Source organism: Stenella coeruleoalba, assembly GCF_951394435.1.
Source record: "Stenella coeruleoalba genome assembly, chromosome: 11".
Taxonomy (NCBI): Eukaryota; Metazoa; Chordata; class Mammalia; order Artiodactyla; family Delphinidae; genus Stenella; species Stenella coeruleoalba.
In genome coordinates, this window is record NC_137157.1 from 55,121,873 (window position 1) to 55,148,357 (window position 26,485).

Sequence of the window (26,485 nt, forward strand, 5' to 3'; positions counted from 1 at the left end):
ATAAATATGAAACCAATGATAATTATAAAATTTAAAGCTAATCTAGAATAGTTTTTCTTATTTTTAATAACAATTGGGGGAGGGAGCTATTAATTGTAAAGAAAAAAGGTATATTCTAAAATAAATGTCATTCACATAAGTAGTACTATAATTCTTTAATGGCTGGACATATTATTGAAGGTTAGGACAATAATTGACCTATCCACACAGATAAAATGTGACTAAGCACAGAAATTACTTTGAGATTCTAAAAATGCAATTTCCACATTAAAATATATATTTTTAAAGTTTGGTATTATGGGACCATACCTTCTTATTTATGTACTTATCAACATGTTCACTAGGTATTATCAAATATTGAATGACACACCCCCCCAAAAAAAAAGACAATCAGAATTTGGTATCCTGTCATTTTGCCTAGAGGAAGCTACAATAACACAGTTGAAAATCCATTTAACACAGATATCAATTACCAGAAGGAAAAAACAAACACACACACCAAGTGTATGTGAACGATCAAGCTTAACAGAAGTGCTTAAAGAGCCATAAGTCAGGAAGAGTTTGAAAGTGAGGCAATTATTAAGGTTAACTGTTGTAAGATAAGAAGGTGAGAAGACTTGACAGAACAACAAGATAGTTATCACTGTTTTAAGGTAAAAATCATTACTTTAGAAGGGCAATTTAATTTGTTCCTTAATAAAAGAAGATTGATTTTCGTTTTCATTTTGTAGGTTTTATTTTCCCATTGAAATTCCAAGCTGTGGATGGAGGGTGGTGGAAAGGATAGAAATACTGATGCATTAAAAAAAACTTACGATAAATTCATAAGTGTATGTTTCTTTTTGTGACTATTAAGAATTGAAAAATAAAAGTCCCCAAACAATTCGCAACCTATTTTCATTTAATCTAGCTCACTATTATGTTTTGCAACACTAGAAATTTTCATGAAATGAAGAAAATTTATAGAAGAGATATAAGCCTAGGGAATTGCCAAACTTTTGCATACAAGTTTACGTTAACTCAGTAATTTTACTAATGTAAGTAATTACTGATAATAGCAAAATGATAGAATAAGATCTTCAGATATGTTTTACATCTATCACTAAAAGAAACTGTGAGATGATTTTCAAGGTGGGGATCAGGATTCAAATAGCTCTTTCCTAATTAAGTGAGAATGGTTCTAAATTGCCTTTGGTAGACTCTAATCTTCAAAGTGTAATGAAGCTAAATTGACAGAAAAACACATATATAGAAAAATATAAATACAATGGATAAATACTAAGTCAGCAAAGTCTATGGTATAAATAGCTTTTTCTCTCTTTCTCTCTCCCTCTTTACCTTTTAAAGTGATGACTGTAACCTTGGGCAAGTTTTAGTTAAATATTTTGTTTTCTTAAATTGTGCAATAAAAATAATATCCCTTCTGCACCTACTATGGGCTATATTAGGCACTGAAAGTTCAAATACAAATTAAATGTATTTTCTGCACTCAAGAAAATCAAAGTTTAAAAACATGTCAAATAACGAAGAACATTCTATAGATTGGGTGTTATAATTGAGATCGAATACTTGAATTATCCTTTAAAAATGGACATAAATAGGCAATTTCTTTTCTTCATTTCTCTACTACCACCACCACTGTCAAAGAGCTTACTACTGCAGCAGACAGTAAGAAAGTAAGCTCAATGGAAGTTAGTAGCTTTACAAAACTTCTGCAACTGTTTCCAAGTTGCATATGGAAGACTCAATAAATCTTCCACCTTTCATAGTTGGATTATCACTTCTTTCTTATGTTAGTGCCCCCCACGCAACAACTGTTGTGTAGAGAATATTATTCTACTAAGCTTCATATTCATTTCAAAAAGTATCGTGACACACTAGAGGCTCATGCACTGTTGCTGCAGAAATGCTAGTCACTTCAACCGTTAAACATTATATGGTATTTTCATTTAAATCATAAACTATCAGGGCTTTTGCATTCATTACCAGGTTGAACTTCTTCAGAAGAATACTCCACCCAGGGTTGTAGCGAAACCCAGAAAGGGTTACCACAGAGCCTACCCTCAGTGGACTGGTGCAATTAATTTTCTTGTTTAATTTATAGCCAGTTAAATCTGATTTATCTCACATCCTTGTAATCTTTAAACATTCTCCAATATGAGAGCCCTTACCGCATCAACGTATTCTACCTTGCTCCTCTCCTCTAACGTTGCTCCTCTTTTTACCCAATCCTACAATTCATGTTATCTGAGAACTCCATTCTATGGATAACAATTTTACATAAATCCTCAGGTCTTCATTCTTGTTTTTTTTTTTTTTTTCCCGGTACGTGGGCCTCTCACTGTTGTGGCCTCTCCCATTGCGGAGCACAGGCTCCGGATGCGCAGGCTCAGCGGCCATGGCTCACGGGCCCAGCCGCTCCGCGGCATGTGGGATCTTCCCGGACCGAGGCATGAACCCATGTCCCCTGCATCGGCAGGCGGACTCTCAACCACTGCGCCACCAGGGAAGCCCTTCATTCTTGTTTTTAATTAAAGAATTTCTTGTTGATGAGGGAACAACTTTACATGAACTCTTTTCAAGTCACATATCTAGTGAACACTAAAATTGTAACCTAGAGTCTCTCTACTTTGACTGCTTTCCAGGACGTTTCTCTTCTTTGCTCATGAGTAGGTAGTGGTTAAGTGTTGTTTCTTTGACGCTTCGTCCGCTTGACTAAAAATATTCTGTCCTTGTCCTTGTCTTGAACTCTGTCACTTCTTCTAATACAATAAAGTTTTCAGAACTTAACTTGTGGTCTTTCTTTCCACACCACGTCAATTGCCATCCTGACTTAACAGTTCCTTTTCAATAATCTCCAAATATTATTCAAATAATAATTTGAAATTACAATTTCAAACTCCTATCCTTTTAATTATCCAACTGTATTATTATCCCACTCCAATATTCCTATACTTCTTTCCTACCTAACAGATCCTTCACTTTCTTTCATTTATATATCAAATTTCATATCCTAACAGCTTACCTAATCTCTTGTCAATGTTCTTAACTCACCTTTCCAATAACCTGCCAGTCTATCCATTTGGCAAAATCACCCATCTGTGAATCTGACTACATTCTCTTTTCCTGCCTCTAGGTTACTGTGGTAGTCAGCCTCAAATTGGCCTCCAGTGATCCATGGCTCTTGATGTGCAGCCTCCTCCTACACTGTACCAAGATTGTTTAGTGTGGAAAACAGAATATGGCAAAAGTGATAGTATGGAACTTCCAGGATTAGGTCCCAAAAGGCACTGTAACTTCTGACTCTCTCTGTCTCTGTCTCTCTCTTATCACTTGCTCTAGGAAAGCCATGTTGTGACCAACTATATGAACCTCTTTTAACAGCCATGTGAGTGAGCTTGGAAGTGATCCTTCAGCCCTCATCAAGTCTTTAGAAACTATAGCTCATACAAATCAATACCAAAAAAACAAACAACCTGATTAAAAAATGGACAGAAGACCTGATTAGGTAAAAAATGGACAGAAGACCTGATTAGGGCATTAACTTCAGAACACCTGCAATTGTAAATTCTTTCTCTGCCCCTTTGAGTTGTAAGTCTCCCAGCTTTTTGCCAGTTTTATAACCCAGGAATGTCTTTCTCAAGTACCTGGGAGCCATCCCTTTGAAATGTAACCATCAAGAAAGATAATGCCACTATCTTCCAGTCTCTGTTGAGGGATATGAGACTAACATCAGTATGTACTTTTTATGTTTTTTAAATTAGAAAACATATATGGCCTAATTATTCTGACCAACTCAGACCCTAATGTCCTTCAGCAGTTTTCCACTAGCTTATCCCAACATTTAAAAACTCCTGCCTTTTGGTTCAGCAGAGTTTACTTCAGTGTCTCTTCTGTGTTGCAATAGTATTGAAAAAAATCATTCTTGCCTGTTTAACTTATTGGGTACAATGTTTCTGACAGCACCCTTGTGTATTTGCTGTGGTGCTCTGGGGGGCACCTCAGTACACCTTTGGGAAACTATCATGCTATGCTTACTTTAATTCCATGGATCTAAGACATAAGAGGAGGAATAGTAAAATAAACAAAAACAAAACAACAAAAGACTATTATGTATAGAACACTTCTCCCCCCCTTTTCCTGTCTCTCATCCCAATTTCTACCCCATTTAACCTCATTTTTAAAGCAAACAGCTGTAGAGAAAAGTTAGAGAATATGATTGGGACTTTGTAATTCTAATAAAAACAAAGGAAATTTTTTCCTCTACTCATTTCTTAAATTGTACTGTGCCTCAGGATTCTCCTTGGCTCCTTTCTAATCCAACAAAGTATCTAAACAATTTCATCTATGGCCATACCTTCAATTACTATCAATCAGTTATTTTAACTGGGGTAGGAAGATGAAACTTGCACTGGGAAGGGGTAAGCTAATATCAAATCCATCAAGGGGAATTTCATAATTGCATACTCCTTTCCACCACCCATTACCCAATATAATCCCCTATAGGGAATTCTTGCCTTCTGTTTGGGTATCATTTTTAATGTGAGTTACTGCCATAAAAAGAATGGTTGTAGAAGGAGTATTGGTAACTACTGAATTCTGGCGACCCTCATCCGAATTCAATGTATTTTTATGCCTAAAACTTTTTTCCTGAGATCTGAACATGTATTTCCAATGGTGTATGGATAGCTGATGTACACTTCAAAAGCAACATATCAGAAGTGAAATTATTCTTTCCTTACCCAAATTAATTCTGCAGCTTATTTCCCTAGAACAATAAATAACATGGGTCAAATTGATTCTGCCCTCTTAAATAATTGAAAATTGAATATAATTACCCTTCTTTATGTACATGATTGCCATTCAAGGTCAGGTCACCAGGCTTCCTCACTTGGATTTTTATAAGTCTGATCACTGCTATATCAACTTTTAATATTAGATTATATTCACTGTGGTTAAAAAAAGGTAACATTCCACACAAAATCCTGCACACAGAAGTGTATAGCAGCTTTAGTCACAATTTCCAAAACTTGGAAGCACCCAAGATGCCGTTCAGTAGGTGAATGGGAAAATAAACTGTAGTGCATCCAAACCATGGAATTCCTTTCAGCACAGATATCAATGGGTTATCAAGCAATGACAAGACACGGAAGAACCTTAAATGCATATTAGTAAGTGAAAAAAGCCAATCTGAAAAGGCTACATTTTGTATGATTCCAACTATATGACACTCTTGAAAAGGCAAAACTATGATGAAAACAAAAAGATCAGTGGTTGCCAGGGTTGAGGGGGTAGGGGTAAATAAGCAGAACACAGAGGATTTTTAGGATAGTGAAAATACTTCACATGATATTATAATGATGGATACATGTCCTTACACATTTGTCCAAATTCATAAAATGTACAACACTAAGAGAGAACTGTAATGTAAACTATGGACTTTGGGTAATATGATGTGTCAGTGTAGGTTCATCAACTGTATCAAGTACTCCTCTCTGGTGGGGATGCTGATAATGAAGAAGGCTATGCATGTGTGGGGACAGGGAGTATATGGGAAATCTCTCTCGCTCTCAGTTTTGCTGTAAAACTGAAAATGCTCAAAAAATAAAGTCTTAAACCACATAACATAAACTTTACCATCTTAACCATTTTTAAGTGTACAGTTCAGGGGTGTTAAGTAAAGTCACATTGTTTTGCAACAGAGCTCCAGAACTTTTTCATCTTGCAAAACTGAAGCTACTGTCTACCCATTAAACAGCTCCCTATTTCTCCCTCACCTAGGCCCTAGTAACCACCATTCTACTGCCTGTTTCTATGAATTTGACTACTTTAGATATTTCACACAATTGAAATCATACAATATTTGTCTTTTGTGCCTTCTTTCACTTAGCATAATGTCCTCAAGGTTCATCTTATTGTTGCATGTAACTGAATTTCCTTCCTTTCTATGGTCAAACAATGTTCCATTGTATGTATATAGTACATTTCGCTTATCCTTTTATTTTATTTTCAACACAGACATGTGAATCAATTTTTTAAAATGTAAATGTAATGATATCATTCACTTCCTTAAATACTTTTCATAGCATCATTTGACATTTGGATAATCTTCAAGATAATTGGTATGCAGTTAGTTAGTAATCTGATATTTTTGTTTTAATCCATACAGTCTCATGTCTCACCATTCTCCCTGCCTTGCCTTCTTCTTGGTAACCTATAATTTATTTATGGGGAACTTATTTTAGATTCTCAAACTCCTCAGGATTATTCTCATTTCTGGGCTTTGGTTTATACTGTCCACTCTATCATGAATATTCCATTTTTGTTTGCAAATTTCAACTCATCTTTCATATTGTACATTAAATGCTAATATCTTTGTGAGAATAGTAATAGTACCTATGTTTTTCATTATCTTATTCCAAAAAGCTAACAAAATAACTACTTATTGAATGATTAATGAATAAATTAATATAAAATAATGAATGAGAATTCAGCCCAGTCAGTAATTTTTTACAAACTGTATTTTTAAAATAATGAAAACTGCATTGTACTAATCTATTAAGATGTGAGATATTAGAATGAATCTTTGTGATATAATCTAGGACGTTGTTCAACAATGCTAGAGGCAAGTGTTTGCAATTAAACAGGAGCTCAAATCAGCAGAACTCTCCAGTCCATAAGCACTGAATTTGATTAAGAATTCATCAGTAATGCAAGGTTGAGATGATGCAATAACAAATTACTGATGTCTAGTTCTAATTCCCTGGCTCCTTAGGCTATCAGAACAAATATTTCCCCAACAGGTGAATACAAGGAGTACCGGAACTCAGAAACAAGTACAAATTCATGTTTATCTGATTCTGGCTTGATGACTCATTTCACAACTGAATCCTTGATAGTTTTCATTAAGCCCAAATATACCTTCATATACTTTCAGCTACTTTACGTTACTTCTGAATTTCAGTCACTCTTACTGATCTCCTGGAAAATAAAATTCTATCCTAAATTCCAGATCCATTGCTGAAATGGCATCGTATTTTACCCAATCTCACTTATACTCACTTACTCCTTATGTACTGGAATCTTTATATATTCTCTATCTTTGACAACCCATTACAATGAGAAGCCCACTTGCCTTAAATACCACCTGCCACTATATTCTCCTGCATCCTTGCATCCACTCACCTATATAAATGCTTGCCTGTTTGTTTATTTAACAAATCTTTCTTGAGTGCTTACCATAAACAAGGAACAAATGTAAAATTGCAACTGTGACAAGTGACATTAAAGAGCATCAGTATGAAGAATAATGAATCTCAAAGAGTACAGATTCTGGAAATGTATGGCCTACATTTGAATCCCAGATTTGCCATTTATAAGCTGTGTGCATTTGGGCACTTTACTCAAGTCTTCTCTTCTAATTCCTTATTTGATGTGGTCAGGCCACAAAGGAAAACGGCTATGTAAGCCTAAAACACCTTACAGCTAACCAGGATACTTCCCTGCAAGTTTGTAAACATCTCCATCCAAGGATCTTAAGAAACAGCAGCATGCCTGAAGATGGATTTCCCTAATATGAAAAACTTATCTATTTCTTAAGAGCAACAGATGGAGGACACAATGGGCATCCTATGTGAGTTCCAGAGAAAAAGAAGAGCTCAGGGGCCATGCAGCTTCATGAAAAAGGAGATTAGGGTAAGGTTAACATCAAAGCCTCCACATGGTTTCTGAGCTGTTTTAGTCCACCCCTCTGGTTATGCCTGGGGAAGAGGGAAGGGACTCCAACATGCCTCCTATACATACTCTGTTCATAGAATTTTCAGTGTATTCACCCCAAGCATGTGCTCTTATGTGATTGCAGCATGAAGACTCAAGAGTCTTCCAAAACGGCAGCAGCAGGTACTAGAGTAGCAACTGACATGACAGCAAACTTAAATTACCATTTCTTCAGTCCTTACCCAAATATGGAACTAGTAAAGTTAATGAAAAAGAAATAAAAGCAAGAGCATCTGAAGAGGTAGCAGATATAAGTCTTCCACTTAAAAATATACTGGCCACATTCCCCTGTATAGGAATCTAGGGCATCTTAATAATTGAGTAGAAACACATCTACAACTAGTTCAAGTTCTGCAAGTAACAGATTAAAAAAACAAACAAACCAGAATTGGCTTTTTTTGAAGAACTTCAACACCTGTCTCACTACAAAAACAGTGGTCCACTACATGAAAGAGATGGGCATTGTGTCTAAGACTATGGAGTCATAGCAATAGGGAGGGACATCATGGAGACAGCAGAAAGTGGAGAGCTAAAGATCACTTGCAATATCTGAGACCAATGGGACAATAACTTTGGAAGTTTATTAAACAGAAGGCAAAGCAGAAAGCTCCAATAAAGATCAAGATCATGAAAGTATCTTTATATGGCTAATTTCAGCTTGCTTTACTGCAGTTAAACAATAGTAGAAAACTGTGCATTCTCAGAATGAAATGATGTCTTCTGATTTAATTCATGTGTTCACAGCCTTGTAGTGACCTCAAAGTGGATTCAGTGATGTAAACTATGCAGCAGCTTAAGACATGAGTCTCCAGTCATGTGGAGCACCATCTCACACCTTTGCTCATGAAGCCATTATAAGTTCTCCCCTTTGCCTTAACACCTTTATGGCTTTAATTCCTCAAGATTGTGGGTCAGGGAAAAAAAGGACACCTGACCCTTCAGGAGACATTCAAGAGAAGGAGAAAGAGTAGATCATACGGCATCAATAAAGTCGATCATCTAGACCTGCATGGTCCAATATTATAACCACTAGCCACATGTGGCTATTTAAATATCCATTAACTAAAATTATATATGGACCTTGAGGGTATTATACTTAGTGAAATATATTGGACAGAGACAAATACTGTATGTTTTCACTTATATGTGGAATCTAAAAATAAAACAAACAAATGTAACAAAACAGAAACAGACTCACAGATACAGAGAACAAACTAGTGGTTACCAGAGGGGAGATGGGTGAGGGGAGGGCCAAAATAGGTGAGGGGGATTAAGAGGTACAAACTACTACGTATAAAGTAAACAAGTTATAAGGGTGTCATGCCCAGCACAGGGAATATAGCCCATAATTTATAACAGCTTTATAAAGAGCATAATCTATAAAAATATTGAATCACTATGTTATATATCTGAAATTAATATAATATTCTAAGTCAAATATACTTCAATTTAAAAAATTATATAGAATTAAATATCCAAGTCTTCATTATGAATTAGGTATATTTCAAGTACTTAAAAGCACATGCAGCTAGTGGCTACCTATTATACATCCCAGATGTTTACAATATTATATCATGGCAGAAGGTTCTATTGCACAGCATCAATCTAGATGTAGCAATTTCATTCCTATGTATCTACCCTGGAGAAACCCTCAAACATGCTTTCTAGGAGACAACTAATAAGAATGTTTATAGCAGATGCATGTGTAATATAAAAACACTAAAAACAGCCCAAATGTCCATCAAGAAGAGAATTTATAAACTGAATCATATGCATATAGTGGGATACTATACAACATGGAAAATGAATAATAGATATACACGGTAATGTGGATGAATATCACATAATGCTAAATTTTAAAAAAAGGTCACATAAGAATACAGGTAATACAGTTATCTTATTATATCAGCTAAAAAACAAAATCATCTTGTTATATCAGCTAAAAAACAAAATCAAACAATAAGTTGTTTAGGATAAATATTTGGTAAAACTGTAGAGAAAAAACAAGGGAATGAGAAATACAAATTTCACAGCATTGGTTTCTTCTAGGAAGGATAGTAAGAAGATACTTCTTCAGGGAAGTATGCAACAGCAACAGCAACATTGTTGGGAATTATTCTATTTCTTAAGCAAGGTTGTGAGTAGGATGGTTTTTTTATTTTTTTTCACATTTCGATATTTGTAAAGTCAGGATGGTCTTTCAATCACTGTTAGCCACATAGCAGTTGTGATGTAGTTGTTGTGTTTGCCTTAGAAATAAGTTACCCAAAATGATTTCTCAATTTATGCGTAAAAATATGTCAAGAATCTGTGTAAATCTAAAGATCTCTTTTAATACATATTTAATAACCCTAAATCTCAAGAAGATAAAAATCAGAGAACAAAAAAACGACTGAATTTTAAAGATCAACACTATCTCTTGCAAAATAGAAATATTGCTCCTATGCATACAGAAAAGTGTTAATATTTCAATGTATGAAAATGATCATTTATATCTGAACCCACTATATTGCCTAAATTTAATATAGTCTTGGGTCTTTTTTATATTTTCTAGCTCCCTGTCAAAATTCTCACTGTGCTCATCTATTCTTTTCCCTAATTCAGTTAAAATTTTTATTATCAGTGTTCTGAAGTCTTATCTGGTAAATTGTTTATTTCTTTCATTATTTTTTCAGGGTTTTTTTCATGCTCTTTCGATAGAGAGCAGTTCCTCTGCCTTTTCATTTTGCTTAATTTTCTCTGCCTCTATGAATTCAGGTGAAACTGTTACCTATTGTGGTCTTGAAGGGGTGTTCTTATGTGGGAGCATCCCTATACAGACTGCCCAATGCCTTTGGTGGGAGAGCTGGATTTGGTGTGGATGCAAGTCATATCTTTCCCCAGGGTGTGCTGGCAGCTATCACCTTGGCAGGGGGTGAGGCTGTAGATAGAGGGGCTAGAGCTGAAGATAGGTGTGAGGCAGGACTTCCCCTCTGCTCAGTGGCCAATACTGCCCTTTCAGGGGTAAGGTCTAATCCCTAGTTGCTGGAGCAGAAGCCCTGAGGGTCCAGCCCAAGCTGGCTCTGTTATCTTTAAGTGTGTGTTTTCCCCTATCTGAGTACCAAGACCCTTGCCCCAGAGGAGGTAGTGCTGAAGCAAGGGGGACCCATGTGGGCTCTAAGCACATGTTGGCCACATACAGAGGTCTGAGCTGTCTATGATGCACTAGCTATACAGGCACTTGCTACTGCTTCCCTCACTCTGCACAGATGCAGCCTTGAGTGAAAGTCCCCTTGGTCCCTTGTAGCTGATCACTGCTCCAGCCTCCACCACCCCTGCCCTGTTGTGGAGCCACACACAGGGCAGGTGGGACCCATACATGTATCAGGGCAAGTTGCAGTGGACCTTCTGACATGCTGCTTAAGTGCCAACAAGGGCCGCCACCACCCCACCCAGGCTCCACGGGGTCACCTCTGCATCCCAAGGCCAAGTCTTCTCCTTGGCCCTGGCCACCCCAGATGCGGTGCTAAACTGTAACGGGGAGTGAGCAGGACTGGAGCTTTTGCTCAGCTCAGGTGACAAGCATGCCAAGGTGGTGGTGGGAAACCTGGCAGCTGCTAGAGCAGACCTCTCTCTGCCCTGCCTCAGGGGCTAGCCAGTGCACACACGCTCCTCACAAGCATAGTATGGGCTTCCCACAGCCCTCTCGTTAGTCCCAGGGGTCCTTCAACCAGCCAAGGGGGCTCACCTCCCCTGCGTCAGACCTCAGGTCTAGGGCATCCAACCTGTGGCTCTCCCCAGGGCAGGTCTCCACTTGTGTGTTCTCCCTTTTCCTCTGAATTGCCTTCCAGGGGCACAGGTCCCAACCAGATCACTTTTCTTTCCTTTCTACTCAATTATGTGTAGATCTTTTTTATAGCCTTGGTTGTACAGGAGTCTTTCTGCCAGTTTCTAACTAGTTTTTGGTGAGAATTGTTCCACGCGTAGATGTATTTTTGATGTGTTCATGGGGAGAGGTGAGCTCCACATCTACTACATCATCTTTCTTTTTTCTTTTTTTTTTCTTTTTTTCTACATCATCTTGATTGATCTCCCTCCAAAATAGTCTTTAAATTGGTAGATGAGGTAAGGTGAGCATTAGCATAATGGAATGAAAGTGATCTTTTAATAATCACCTATGGACTGTGAGAAAATTGTTCTACAACAGTAGGAAAACAAAATAGAGGATTTACACTATCTTCCTATGGGTTAAAATATCCTAGAAGTTATCAAATAAACACATGACAGTGTATCGAAAGAAAGCTGTATTTTTCTCATTCTTACAAAAAGAGATCAGTAACTTTCATGACATATAAGCTATAGGTCTCAGGTACTCATTACAATTGTAGCTGATCTATCTCATGATTACATTTCTTTTAGAAAAATGTATGTTCCTAGTCTTTGTTAGACATCCAAATAGAGAAAATTTATTTTTTCCTTGGAGGTCTGCTTTGCCCAATGCACCATTACAAAAGCTTAGAGAGATTTCTTGGAGTAAGTGAAAGTACCTAGCCCTAGTAAATGTTCATGAAGGGCAAGTCATAGAATATTCCTGAGAGTGGGTCACATGAGTGTTATATCACCACAAAAGAGACAGTTTGGGGACAGAAATTTTCAAATCCCATGTCTTTAGACAAACATGATGCAATATTCAATGTACTTTTTTCAGAAACGGGGTGGGGCTTCACTAAAATAATTTAAAGGAATGAACAAAATTCAGGTTCGGCACTCTAGAAAATCAAGTGTTAAAAAAAAAAGCAATTTATTCTCTATTATTTTTGTTTGAAAATAAGAACATTTTAGAGTGGGAGAACTACTCATTAATTTGTTACAAGGACCAGAAAGGGGGAAAAAGCTTGCCTTTGATTCAGCACTGGTTATCAACTAAAATCGTATTTTAGGTCCTCAGTAGTTTTATTACTACTAGTGTTTCTCCTGACACATTTTTCCCCAAATTATCTCGCTTATTTCTCCTTCCTTAAAACCCTAAAGGCTGCTTCTGGCTGGCTTTCACATGCCAAAAAGGTTAATATACTAATTAACATTAGAGATTCACACTTGGTAAGACTGAAAATACATCCCCCACCCCCAAAGGTAAATATCTCCATTCTCATTGCTAACTAAGATTTTTTTTGTTTTTGGATTGTAGACAGTTTGAAGAACCCAGCAACACAGAAACTTTCACAGCTTTCATAGAAGAGTCCCTTTAGCCACAATTCTTCAATAGTAGTTCAATAAAAGTAGTGATAAGTTCTAGGCCATCTGATACTCTGGAATCGACAGCCTCACAGAGGGTAATAAATGGTCAGGAGCAAAGAATTCCTCCTTAAGATGACTCTGAATTTCCCTTGAGATTTAAAGATTTATTAGGGTCTAACCTTCCCTATTCCTCCAGACAGGGCACAGAAGTAGTTAAAAGTAGCTGAAAGAAAGAAGCCATGGAATGAAGGCAATAGGGTTTGCTCACAAAAATGACCTGGGACAGAATTGGACACGATTTACTAGATTTTGCGATCAGAAGCCAGCAGGATGTTTAGAGACACTAGGGGAGGAAATCCTGAAAATCAAACCAATAGTCTATGTCTCAGAGAACAGAACTGATCTAATACCTTCACAATACCTCCCACAACATCATAGAACTATATAAAGCCAGGCACTCAGAAATAAACCCAGGGAGAAGAAGAGCGAGTGGACTGGGAAGTTTTAAACCTAAAAGATCTGAAAAGAATCTTCCATTTGATTTTGTTTTCCTGGAAATGATTAAATTTTTGGCAGCAGGTTGAAATGGAAATGTAAGATAAAACATGAAGTCCACTATAAATCAAAACAGACAGTTCTGCTTTCTGAACATCAGAATGTGTGCCTTATGAAAATCATAGCCACTGAGACTTGCATGTGAGTTAGCTAGTTACCATATGACAAATCTTTTTGAACTAGAAGTTATTCTACTGAGGTACTCTCGGAGTGCATATGAAATTTCTGGTAATCTTACTGCATTTGGCTTACAGGGGTCTTAAACTAAGACCCCTTAAACTTTCTTAAAATGATTTTTAACACAAAATACTACATGCACTTGTGCATTTTTTAAAACATAATTGTGTGAGCTTAGACTTCCCTCCACTAAAATGAACAAACAAAAAATTCCTACGTGGTATGTAGTGGAAAGCACATGAGAATTACAATTCAACAAATACGGATTTATATGCCAGTTGGTTACGTAAAGGAGGAAATGTATGTAAACTGTCTTGGACAAGTACGTATGAAACAAATGTTTTACTTTCTCCTTTTCATTCTTCATGCCATATTAAATTTGATTAATTATTCCCACCTATAACATATTTGAACATGCTGATTCTGTTTGAGTTCAGTCTCTGAAATCTATACATGTAATAAGGGCAGATGATCAGTGTTTTAACTGTCTACTCATTATTCATTTCCTCAGTTTTCCCTGAAAAAAGAATGCATTGTTTCAGGACAACCTCATCTTAACACTCACATTCATAGTCTCCCTTACAGCAATGAATGGCCATATGACACTGGGTAGCCTAATTAATGGAACATTAGTGTGGGTTATTTTTTTAACTTTTTATTTTACATTGGAGTACAGTTGATTAACAATGTTGTGTTAGTTTCAGGTGTACAGCAAAGTGATTCAGTTAAACATATATATGATCTATTCTTTTTCAAATTCTTTTCCCATTTAGGTTGTTACATAATATTGAGCAGAGTTCCCTGTGTTATTCAGTAGGTCCTTGTTGGTTATCTATTTTAAATATAGCAGTGTGTACATGTCAATCTAGTGTGGGGTTTTGATAAAGCTTTTGCTTTCCTGATTAAGGAAGACAAGTGGCTGTTATTACTGCTGGCTCCATTTTCACTCCTACTTCCTCTACTGAACAAAGATTTTGCATCTGAAGCTGCAGTAGCCACATTTTGACCATGACATAGGTGACAAGATAACATTTTAAGGAAATGGAGTATAAAGATAGGTAGGATCCTGGGTTCTTAGTAACACAGCTGAACAATTAAAACAACTCTAGTGCATTTTTTGTAGAAATAGAAAACTAATCCTGAAATCTGCATGGAACCACAGAAGACTCCAAATAGTCAAAGCAATCTTGAGAAAGAATAACAAAGCTCAAGCATCTCATGTCTTGATTTCAAAACATATTACAAAGTTATAGTAATCAAAACAGTATGGTCTGACATTAAAAACAGACATATAGATCAATGGAAGAGAATAAACATCCCAGAAATAAACCTGTACATATGTGGTCAATTAATTTTCAACAAAGAAGCCAAGAATATACAACAGAGAAAGGATAGCCTCTTCAATAAATGGTGTTAGGAAAACTGGATAATTACATGCAAAAGCATGAAACTGGACCCCATCTTATATCATACAGAAAAAAATAATATTAACTGTATTAAAGATTTTCATGTAAGATCTAAAACCATAAAACTCCTAGATGAAAACAGAGGGGATAAGCTCGTGAACACTGATCTTGGAAATAATTTTTTGGATTTGACACCAAAAGCAAAGGCAACAAGAGCAAAAGTAAAACAGTGGGACTACATCAAACTAAAAAGCTTCTCCTCAGCAAAAAAACCCATCAGTATGCTCATACAGCTCAACATCAAAAATAAACAAACAGATTAAAAATGGGCAGAAGAACTGAACATTTTTTCCAATGAGGACAAGCAGATGACCAACAGGCACATGAAAAGATGCTCAACATCACTAATCATCAGAGAAATACAAATCAAAACCACAATGAGATAGAACCTCACATCTGTCAGAATGGCTATCATCAAAAAGAACACAAATAACAAATGTTGGTGATGATATGGATTAAAGGAAACCCTAATATACTGTTGGTGGGAATGTAAATTTGTGCAGCCACCCTGGAAAACAGTATGGAGGTGTCTCACAAAACTAAAAATAGAAATACCTTGTGACCCAGCAATTCCACTCCTGGGTATATATCCAAAAAAACAAAAACACTAATTCAAAAAGACACATGCACCCCAACGTTCATAGAAGCATTGTTTGTAATCACCAAGATATGGAAGCAACCTACATGTCCATCAAGAAGTGAATGGATAAAGAAGATTTGGTATATATATATACAATAGGATACTACTCAGCCATAAAAAAGAATGGAATTTTGACATTTGCAGCAACATAAATGGACTTGGAGGGCATTATGCTAAGTGAAATAAGTCAGAGAAAGACAAATACTGTATGATATCACTTATATGTAGAATCTTAAAAAATCCAACAAACTAGTGAATATAACAAAAAAGAAGTCGACTCATAGATATAGAGAACAAATTAGTGGCTACCAGTGGGGAGAGGGAAGGGGGGAGGGGTAGTATAGGGGTAGGGGATTAAGATATACAAACTATTAGGTATAAAATACAGCAAATATTTTATAATAACTATAAATGAAACATAACCTTTAAAAACTATGAATTAGTATATTATACACCTGTAACTTATATATTGTATATCAACTATACTTCAATAAAAAATCAATAAAATGAAAAGACAACGTACAAAATGGCAGAAAATATTTGCAAACCGCCTAGGATTAATGTTCAAAATATATAAGGAGCTCATATAACTCAATAGTAAAAAACCAAATAACCCAATTAAAAACTGGGCAAAATACCTGAATAGATATTTTTCCAAAGAAGATATACAATGGCTAATAAATATATGAAAGAGACTCAACATCAATAATCATCAGGAAAATGCAAATCAAAACCACAATGAGATATCACATCATGTCCATTAGAATGGCTATTATAAAAAAGAAAAATAGAAAAGTGATTGCCAGGGTATTGGGGAAGTCAGGAGAGGTTGGTAAAAGGGTACATACTTTCGATTATAAGATGAGTAAGGTCTGAGTATCTTATGTATAACATGCTGACTAAAATTGAGAACACTGTATTGTACAATTGAAATTTGCTCGGAAAGTAGAACTTAAATAAGGTAAATATGTGATGGGGAATAATTCAATGGGGAATCCTTTCACAATGTAGACATATATTAAATCATGCTGTATACTTGAAATGTCTTACAATTTTATTTGTCAATTATATCTCAAAAAAGCTGGAAAAAAGCCATTTCACTCCTGGGTATATATCTGAAAAAAATAAAAACACCAATTTGAAAAGACACATGCACCCCAATGTTGCATCAGTTTAATGGCAATTAGTGTTAGCGTATTATTTCAAAGACTAAAATTGCCATCCGTTTAATGGCAATTAGTATTATCATATTATTATTATTTTTTTGTGTGTGTGTGTGTGTGGTACACTGGCCTCTCACTGTGTGGCCTCTCCCGTTGGGGAGCACAGGCTCTGGACGCGCAGGCTCAGCAGCCATGGCTCACAGGCCCAGCTGCTCCACGGCATGTGGGATCTTCCCGGACCAGGGCACGAACCCGTGTCCCCTGCATCGACAGGCGGACTCTCAACCACTGCGCCACCAGGGAAGCCCTATTATCATATTATTTTAAAGACTAAAATTCCAAGGTTCATCCAGATTGTGTGGGGAATTAGTGACAAAAAGCACTAGAATTATGAAAATATATATTGGTCTGTGACAAAGACAGCCAGAGCTGTCAGTTTCTTCATTATATATTGCAATGTAGTTTTAAATTATACATAGAGAAGTGGATAGGGTATAGACCTGACTTTCTATGCCTATACATGGAAATGTAACTCTCCAGCTTTAGAATGAGAATAAATAGGGCATACTTTATGTCTGACAGAATGTTCAGTTGCCTGAACTATGTTCTGTATAATCTCTGATTTAATATTGTTTTACCTCTGTAGGCTTAATTAGAGAATTTTTCTTTCATTGGTATGGGAATAAAGATCAATAGTTTAAACAAGAAAAAAAAACTTTACCAAATTCTTAACTCCAAATTTTTCACTACACAAGAAAAGTAAACTATTTGTTTAAGCCACACTAAAGTATGTTTTATTGCAGCTGAGCACAATCCAGACTAAGCAGTTATATGCCATCTGTGCTTTAATCCAAGTAACTATGTTATATATTAAACCACATATGAATAATAGAGCTCTATGACATGCTTGCAAAGAAAGATATTTTTAGATTGATGGGAATTTATTATTCAACACATCTTTTGTACAATTGTTAAATAATTTATAAATGTATGTAACTCAAACCCACAATTTTATCATAAGGTAGTGTCACATGAAACTATTACTTATAAAAAGATTATTTGAAAATATTTAATCAAATAATAATGAAAGAATATAAAATTAAAGTTTTGAAAGAAATAAGTAGGTCCTTACACCCATTTGGTGCCTACTGTCAAAAAAACCAAAAAGTAACAAGTGTTGTTGAAGATGCGGAGAAACTGGAATGCTTGCACACTGGTAATCGGAATGTAAAATGATGCAGCTACTATGAAAAACAGTATGGAGGCCATTAAATTTTTTTAAAGAATTATTATAAGATCCAGCCATTCCACTCTGGAGTATATTCCCAAAGGAACTGAAAGCAGGATCTAGAAGAAATATTTATAAAGCAATGTTCATATTAGCACTATTCACAATGGCCAAAAGGTAGGAACAATCTACATGTCCACTGGCAGCTGAATGAATAAGCAAAATGTGGTATGCACATTCAATTATTAAGCCTTAAAAAGGAAGGGAAATCTGAAGCATACCACAACATGGATAAACCTCGAGGACATAGTGTTAAGTAAAATAATCCAGTCACAAAAAGACAAATTCTGTATGATTCGACTTATATGATCTAGAGTAATCAAATTCAGAGAGAGACAATGTTTTTGTACTTCTTGGGGTTAATAACTAACTTGATTGGCACATTTTTAGTTTTCTATGTCTCTATCACTAATTATTTCCAATGAAATTATAACCCTCTCTAAGTAGTTGTCTCTACTTTATGTTACACGTTAGGTACTCAGTCATTCCTTCCTTTTCACTCCATCATGGTAAAGCCCTCATGAAACCCTATTTTCCTTCTTTAATCTGTACTGTTTACTGTCTAAATTTGACAAACAGCTATTTTCCTGAGACTCTTCTTTGCCTCAGTGTGGTTAAACCCTGGTTCCAAGATTCCTTGCTAATTTCTTTTCTGGCTGATTCTATCATTCAATGCCTCAGATTATTCAGTTTCTTAAAAAGGGAAATTACACGTTTTTGAAAAATCTATGTTTATAAATAACGTCTTTTTGCGCTCATGATTTTTCAGAGGGGGAGGGCCAGGTATAGATTTTTAGATAACATTTTTGCTCAGAATTTTAAACAGAGTTTTATGTTGTTTTCTAGTATGCAGTGTTGTTAATAAGAAATCCTTTCCAATTTGAATTCCTGATCTTTGGTAAGTAACCTATTTTCTCTCTTTATTTTGGTTTTGGACTCTGTGACCTTTTGTGTTGAATACTTTCTCATGTCTGGCAATTTTCATTGTCCTGTCATATAATGTTTGAAAGTAGTGTGCATGGGGAAAGCCACTCACCTGCTGTGCTTCACTGTGTGGTGACTATCTGAAGACTCAATTACATTGTCAGAGAATCCCAAATACTGGAATCTACAGTTTTTAAATTTTGTTTCAGCTGAGCCTGCTCAGTTTCTCCAAAGAAAGATCCTCTCATCTCCTTCCAAAGGGATAAACACTTGGCTGGACTTCAGTATTTTTTTTTTAAAGCTTTTTTTAAAAAAAATATTTTATTTTATTTATTTTTGGCTGTGTTGGGTGTTTGTTGCTGCATGCGGGCTTTCTCTAGTTGCAGCGAGCAGGATCTACTCTTCATTGTAGTGCACAGGCTTCTCATTGTGCAGAGCATGGGCTCTAGGCACATGGGCTTCAGTAGCTACAGCACTCCTGGCTCAGTAGTTGTGGCTCGCGGGCTGTACAGCACAGGCTCAGTAGTTGTGGCACACGGGCTTAGTTGCTCCACAGCATGCAGGAGCAACTAAGGGCTCAAACCTGTGTCCCCTGCATTGGCAGGTGGATTCTTAACCACTGCACCACTAGGGAAGCTGCTGGACTTAAGTATTCTTAAAGCTTAATAATGCAAGAGGGTTGGAGGAATGCGTACTTTCACTTATTCCCCTGTTTCTATTCACTGCCTTTCCCCAGCTGTTCACTCTGTCTTAATTCCCTAGGACTGCAGTCTCTTTATTCCAATTTATGAATAGAAAATATATCGATATTTGTGGGAGGGGAGGTTCTTGTGCAGATGTATGAACAAGGAAGGGGACCTCAGGATGTCACTACTTTTATGCAAGCCCTCACTTGTTTCCCATCTTTAGCCATTGACTCACCTTGCCTTCATCATCATGCCTGCTGGCTCCAATCCCTGAGGCTTTCTGGGAATATGTGGCTTGAACTATCTTTTTTTATCACAAGTACCCCTGTGTGCAGGCTCTTGTTGTTTATTTTTTTCAGGAATGCTAAATCCCTTTATTTATTTCCACTACTTGTTGACAGTATTTATTCACTGTTGCCTCCTTTTTTACCGCATTAATCTCTTTGCTTTTACAGGTTTATACATACACTTTTTGTTGTTCTCACGTTAACAAAGTTTCAGTATGGGAACAAAGGTAAATACTTTTGTCTAAACTGCCATGTGACAAACATTCTTTACATCGTATACAGGGCTAGTTAGGAAGGTCTAAGGAGAAAAGAATACAAAAATATTATGTAAACTTTAAAATATTATAAAATCTAATGTTATTCCTACAAATATCATGCTCACCAGTTTAAAGCTTTATTTTCCTCTTTTACAAAAACCTAAAACCGTTGTTGAAATCCTGACACAGATCTGCCAGCACCTTGATCTTACACTTCCTAGCCTTCAGAACTGTAAGAAATAGTTATTTGTTGTAAGCCACCCGGTCTGTGGTACTTTTGTTATAGTAGTCAGAAATAAGATATCTGAAAACACATATTTTATAACTTATGCTAAATACAGATATATATTAAAACTACAGATTTTACATTATGAATAAGTGAACAGTATAATATTTTAAACCTCAGCCAAAAAGAAAAAAAAAAAAAAACTAGAATAAGCTCAGGGGTCAGTGACAGGAGATCAGGATTCTATCCCTAACTTTGCCATTTCTCTGTATAGTTTTGATGAAAAATATTTCATCATTTGTGTTTCGTTTATTAATTTTTATAATAAGAGGACTGGAGTGAGTGTATGTGTGTGTGTATATACATATATATATATGTCTGTGTATATATATGCCCTCTTAGTTTCCTTACAGGACCAACATTCCATTTATCTATCATGTCTTGAAATTTTCAGATGATTAAGGTGAGTATACATGAGGATGATAACAGTATTGAGAATACTGGATTCACCTAGAGATTTGCCTAAATTATCCAATCATAATGCTTTTATTAAATGGTAGGTAATACAACTCAGCCCAGAAATAAATTTAGCTTTATGTGCTTTATACTCATACTATAATACTGATTTCCTCCTGAAGTTCATCTCTTGAGTCTCCTGAATCCCTTGGCTTCCTCCTGTCATTTTCCTACAGCTTCTTAAGCCCTTTTATTCTAATAGATGCTCTTTGCCTTAGAGAGAAACTTGGACTGCATATTAAGGTTAGAGTAAATCTCCCACTGCTGTGCGTGAGTTAATAACTAGAATAGGAAAAAAGACATTTCAACTGAATATACTCTAGGCAACACTAAAAACCTGGATAGAGGCCTTTTACATATTAGCCCTTTTTGAGAAAGTTGAGTGGTTTTTTGGTTTGTTTGCTTGTTTGTTTTATGAAAAAGGAAAATGACATATCTACCTATCATGATGTTTCTTTAGGACGTGGATAGAGACAATCATTGGACCCATTAGTTCTCTACACTTACCTAAAATTAAGTAATGCTGAACACTTTACAGAAAATGTGAGCCATTAACTAAATGTAAAAATAAATTTAAAATTTTCTTACCAGGTAGGAGACAGCTAAATATGCAAGTATCTCAATGGCTTCTTAAGTGATGGGGAAGATGTGATGTATGAAGGACACCAACTCAAGTCTCACAGCTCTAAAAAGGATGAAGAATCAACCAGAGTTAGAATATTTAACTCTAATTTCCAATTTTTTTTCTAAAATATTTAATGCAAACTAATACTATGTGAGTTGTCTGTTAGGGAAGAAATTAAATAAAAGTCCTGACTTTCACTAAGGTATAAGCAGGACAACAAAGATGAAATACAATGTGATTCCTAAATTTAATTAATTTAGCAAAGCAGGAGCTCAGAGCCAGCAGAAACCATGAAAATGCTAGAGTCAGAGAATATGAAGCACAATCTTTGAGAGGACACTGCTCTGTAGGGATGCAAAAACACATCTTAAATATTAAGGGCCAAAGAGACCCTACCTGGCATCTGGTTATAAGTGCAAGACTTCTGTTGTAAAAGCATTTTCCAAGGTGTTTTAAGGAACTGAGAATCCTGAGATAAAGTTAAGTGTTGGATATTAGTTCGACTGTCATTTTGCTTCCAAAGGGATGCTAAAATTTAGTTATTTTTTGGTGAAAGTATTCATCTTTTCTCTAATCCAAAATACTTTTATTTGTTCAGACTCAGATGTACTTTTAGAAACAGTGGGAAAAACAGTAATGCTGAATATTTTAGAAAAATGTGAGTCATTAAAAGTGAAAAGATACTAAAATTTTATTTCAGTGGTAAGATTGTAATCTTATTAGAGGAGAATGGTAAGATTGCAGTTAATGCTGGGAATGAGGCTCATAAGTCCAAGCTATCGAGTTTGGAAATACCAGCCTGGGACAGTGCAGTCTTGGAATATTTGAAAGTAAATTATTCCAAACATTCAAATATTTGAAAGTCATCATGAATTTTAGTGATCTGTTCTTCCTGAAAGGAAAACTCCTACTATAGGTAGAATAAAGAAACTGGTTGAAGAATAGCTCATTGCTTAGTTATACAAGTATTATCAGTTTGTTGACTATATTTCTTAAATCTGAACTTGTTTTGCATTTAATAGTTATGGTCGATATAATATTAAATGTTCTCTCAGCTATATACTTACATTTTGGTAACTTGGTTTACACGGATTCACTGGAGATAATTTCATTATGTTATCATTGTTTTATTTAGACTGAGACTGTTTATAGGTCATACCTATATTTTCCACACAACCATGTTCCTTAAATGCACTGCATAAGCAGAAGCCCATTCAAGGAAACGGAGTCTCCCTTTCCTTTAGGCACAAACAACCTCAAGGAGCTAATCTCTTGAACATCTTCACTCTCACTGAAAGGACTGCACAGTCAAAATTCCCTCCTGGTTAGGAAAAGGGAAACAAAACCACGGTGTCTCTTCCTTCCTGATCCAAAAAACCCTCTTCTTCCCCTCTCCTAGATTTATAGGAGAGGGCTAGAGTGATAATTAGAGGTCACAGAACCAGCTCGTTCACCTATTAATATGCTCTCTTTTCTCAAGATTCCTTTATAATGAAGCTTTCTTGACTCCTCTCAACCTTTAACTTGCATTTCCAGGTGCCAATGCTGGGTAAACCGTGAAAGTCCACTCAACATCTTATCCCTCCTTCACAGAGGAATTGTAACTTTTTGATAGAATATGCTGCTAGTTCATTAACATTTATTTTAAATATTGCTCATAAATAGACAATATGTGAAATTCAATTACTATCATATATTAATTAAACATATGATATATTAGATATTCCAGCGTTTTGGAAACTACAACCGTTTTAAAAGATAAGAATAGCCAAAATGTTAGGGAAACCACTGACCCAAACTGCCCACCCTGGCCAGGCACCATAGTAACCACCTGCATGAGTTACCTTACAACAGGAGGTCCTGGTAAGGAATGCGGAACTAACAAGCTGCTACAAACCAAAGAATTCGGGAATGGTCAAAAGGAGAGAGGAGACGCCAGTCCACATGTCCTACCAACCTCCCAGAATTCTTCTCACTGGAATCCATCTTGGCTGAGTGATGCGCATGCCACCAGGAAGGACCCTGACTCAGAGTGACTGGCCAGAGACAACCCGGAAACTAACCCCATCACCATAAAACCCGAGACTGCGAGCCACGTGGCAGAGCAGTCCTCCTGGGTTCCCTTACCCTGGTGCTCTCCACCCAGGTGCCCCTTCCCAATAAAGTCTCTTGCTTTGTCAGCACGTGTCTCCTCAGATAATTCATTTACAAGTGTTAGACGAAAGCCCACTCTCAGGCCCTGGAATGGGTCCCCCTTCCTGCAATACAAATTCCCTTAGAGAATTCTCTTTTCTTCCTTTTTCTCCTTCTGTGCTAGCTACCCTTAATTCTTCTCACACACACAGACATACACACTTTAACCCAAATACAGGACTCCACACTGTTTTCTACTTTTTTGTTAGAAAAAAAGAAACTACTGCCAAAGGACACAAAGTAAAATATATTGTCAAAGAACTATTTCTGTAAAGACTGATTCCTCCAGAGATGTATTTTAGCAGCAGTTATACTAGGAAGAAGGCATTAGTATAAAAAAGTCACTTTTAAATTTGGAGATGTAAAAAGAGAATATATATTCAGAAGATATTAAACTTATGTAGGTTGATTCGGGTTTCTATAAGATCTAAAACTGATGCTTTTTTGATTGGGGTCTCCATGTTTCATTAGTGTGGAGATCAATCTTATGAAGATTAACCTTAGAATATTAAAGCATATTTCTTTTACTCTGTTATTATATATATATTCAGGAAATTCTGACTGGAACTTCAGATTTTATGTTAAAATATTTTCTCCAATTATCTAGAGGTACTAAATCAGAACCAGCTGAAATTCACAATTTCACAAGTTTAACTCAAATTTTACTGGCTCTAAATATGATTTAAAAGTAACTATAGGGTTTCAGCTCTTTTTTATTTTGTGTAAAGAGATGCCATAAACTGACACTTTTTATCTAGCAATCAAAACAACATACTTCAAACTATCCTCATGAAGAAGGACTGAGTTGAATAAGTTTTCAGGACAAAGTAATATTAAAAAATCCCATTTACCCATCTCACAATCTGTACGAGGAACTAAACAATTTACCTGCTAGATGACTCATTTTATTGATAAGTATCTCCCTACAATAGAGCATTATTATTGTAGTATTTGCTATGGAGGAAAATACTGAATATATACTTTGTTTTTTTCTCAGACATCACTAATGGAAAGAATTAAAAATTTTACATACCTAAGTATGTATAGATGTATATTTATACATATGTACATGCATGTGTATTTACACATACCTGTGTATGTGTTTACATATATATATAAATATGTATGTTTGCGTATATATATGTGTGTGTATGTATATAATCAGAAACATTCACTGATAAGCTTGCCCAATTCTGACCATATAGAGTAATACCTCTATGTATTTTATTACTATTATTTTTTTACCTCTATGTATTTTAAATCAGATGTCAGTGAACTTTTCATCCAAAGGCCCATATCATAAATATTCTAAGCTTTGCAGGCCATTTGGTTTCTGCGGCAACTATTGAACTCTGCCATTGTAGCATAAAAGCAGCCATAGACAGTACATAAATGAATGAATTCGCTGCACTGCAATAAAATGTTATTTACAAAAACCAGTGGTGGGCTGGATTTGGCCTTGTACTAGTATCCTAGAGCTACCAAAAAAATTTCCATTTGGTGGCTTAAAACAATGGGTTATGTTCTCACAGTTCTGGAGCCTAGAGGTCTGAAATCAAGGTGTCAGTCATTAGGGTTGACTCCTTCTGGGCACTCTGAAACAGAATTGGTTCCACGCCTCTCTCCTAGCTTCTAGTGATTGCTGGCAATCCTCTGGGTTTCCTTGTAGATTTCTCTCTCCAATCTCAATCTCCACTGTCACATGGTGTTCCCCCTGTGTCTCTTCTCTTCTTATAAAGATACCACTCACATTATTAGATTAGGGCCCACTCTAGTAGAAACCCTATTTCCAAACAGGATCACATTCACAAGTACCACGGGTTAGGACTCCAACACATCTTTCTGGGGAACATAATTCAACCCATAACAATTCCCTGGGCTATAGTTTCCTAACCCCTGGTTTAAATAATATATAGTTTAGGATGACTGTTAAGAGGTAGATAATAGCAGAGGAAGATAAATGTATAAGATGACCTTCCAAATATATTTTCCATGAAAATATTTCATTGCACCTTTTTTTTAATCCAGAGCTAATAACTTCATGATTTGTCTGGTTACCTACTGTTGTATAAAAAATCACCCCAAAATGTAGCAGCTCAAAAAAATGACCATTTATTTATTCTTACGATTCTATGGGTTGACAAGGTAGTTCTTAAACTTCTCTTGGTTTCAGGCACTGGATATTTAAAAATGGACTCGCTCACCTAGTTGGCACTTGGTGCTAGTTGCTAATTAAAAGCTCAACTTAGATAGCCAGAAGCTTCAGTTCTCTAACATGTCAGCCTCTTCATGAGGCTGCTTGGGTTTACTCAGAGGGAGATATATAGGTTCCAAGAAGGAGTGTTCCAAGATGCAAAGGCAGAACCTGTGGTTGTCTTAAAATTCAGCCTTGAAAGTTACACAGCATCCCTTCCACAATATACTATCTGTCAAAATATGTCAAAAGGTCAGCTCATAAACAAGGAAAGAAGAAACATTCTCCTTCATTT

At 36.1% G+C, this 26,485-nt stretch overlaps 1 protein-coding gene across 4 annotated transcripts in view; it reads right to left on the reverse strand.

Moving 5' to 3' along the window:
* Positions 1 to 26,485, reverse strand: part of LOC307193992 (uncharacterized protein) — a 123,523-nt gene that overhangs the window by 38,494 nt on the left and 58,544 nt on the right. For 2 of the 4 annotated variants that reach the window (XR_013830471.1, XR_013830472.1), the window contains one exon: positions 21,767 to 21,863. Coding sequence is in view for 2 of the 4 variants with exons in the window: in XM_079936635.1 (XP_079792761.1) it covers positions 21,849 to 21,863 (15 nt within the window). In the remaining 2 variants the exon portion in view is untranslated. Of the gene's footprint in view, positions 1 to 21,541; positions 21,864 to 26,485 lie in introns of those variants that run through there. The other 2 variants (XM_079936635.1, XM_079936634.1) reach the window with 1 other exon arrangement.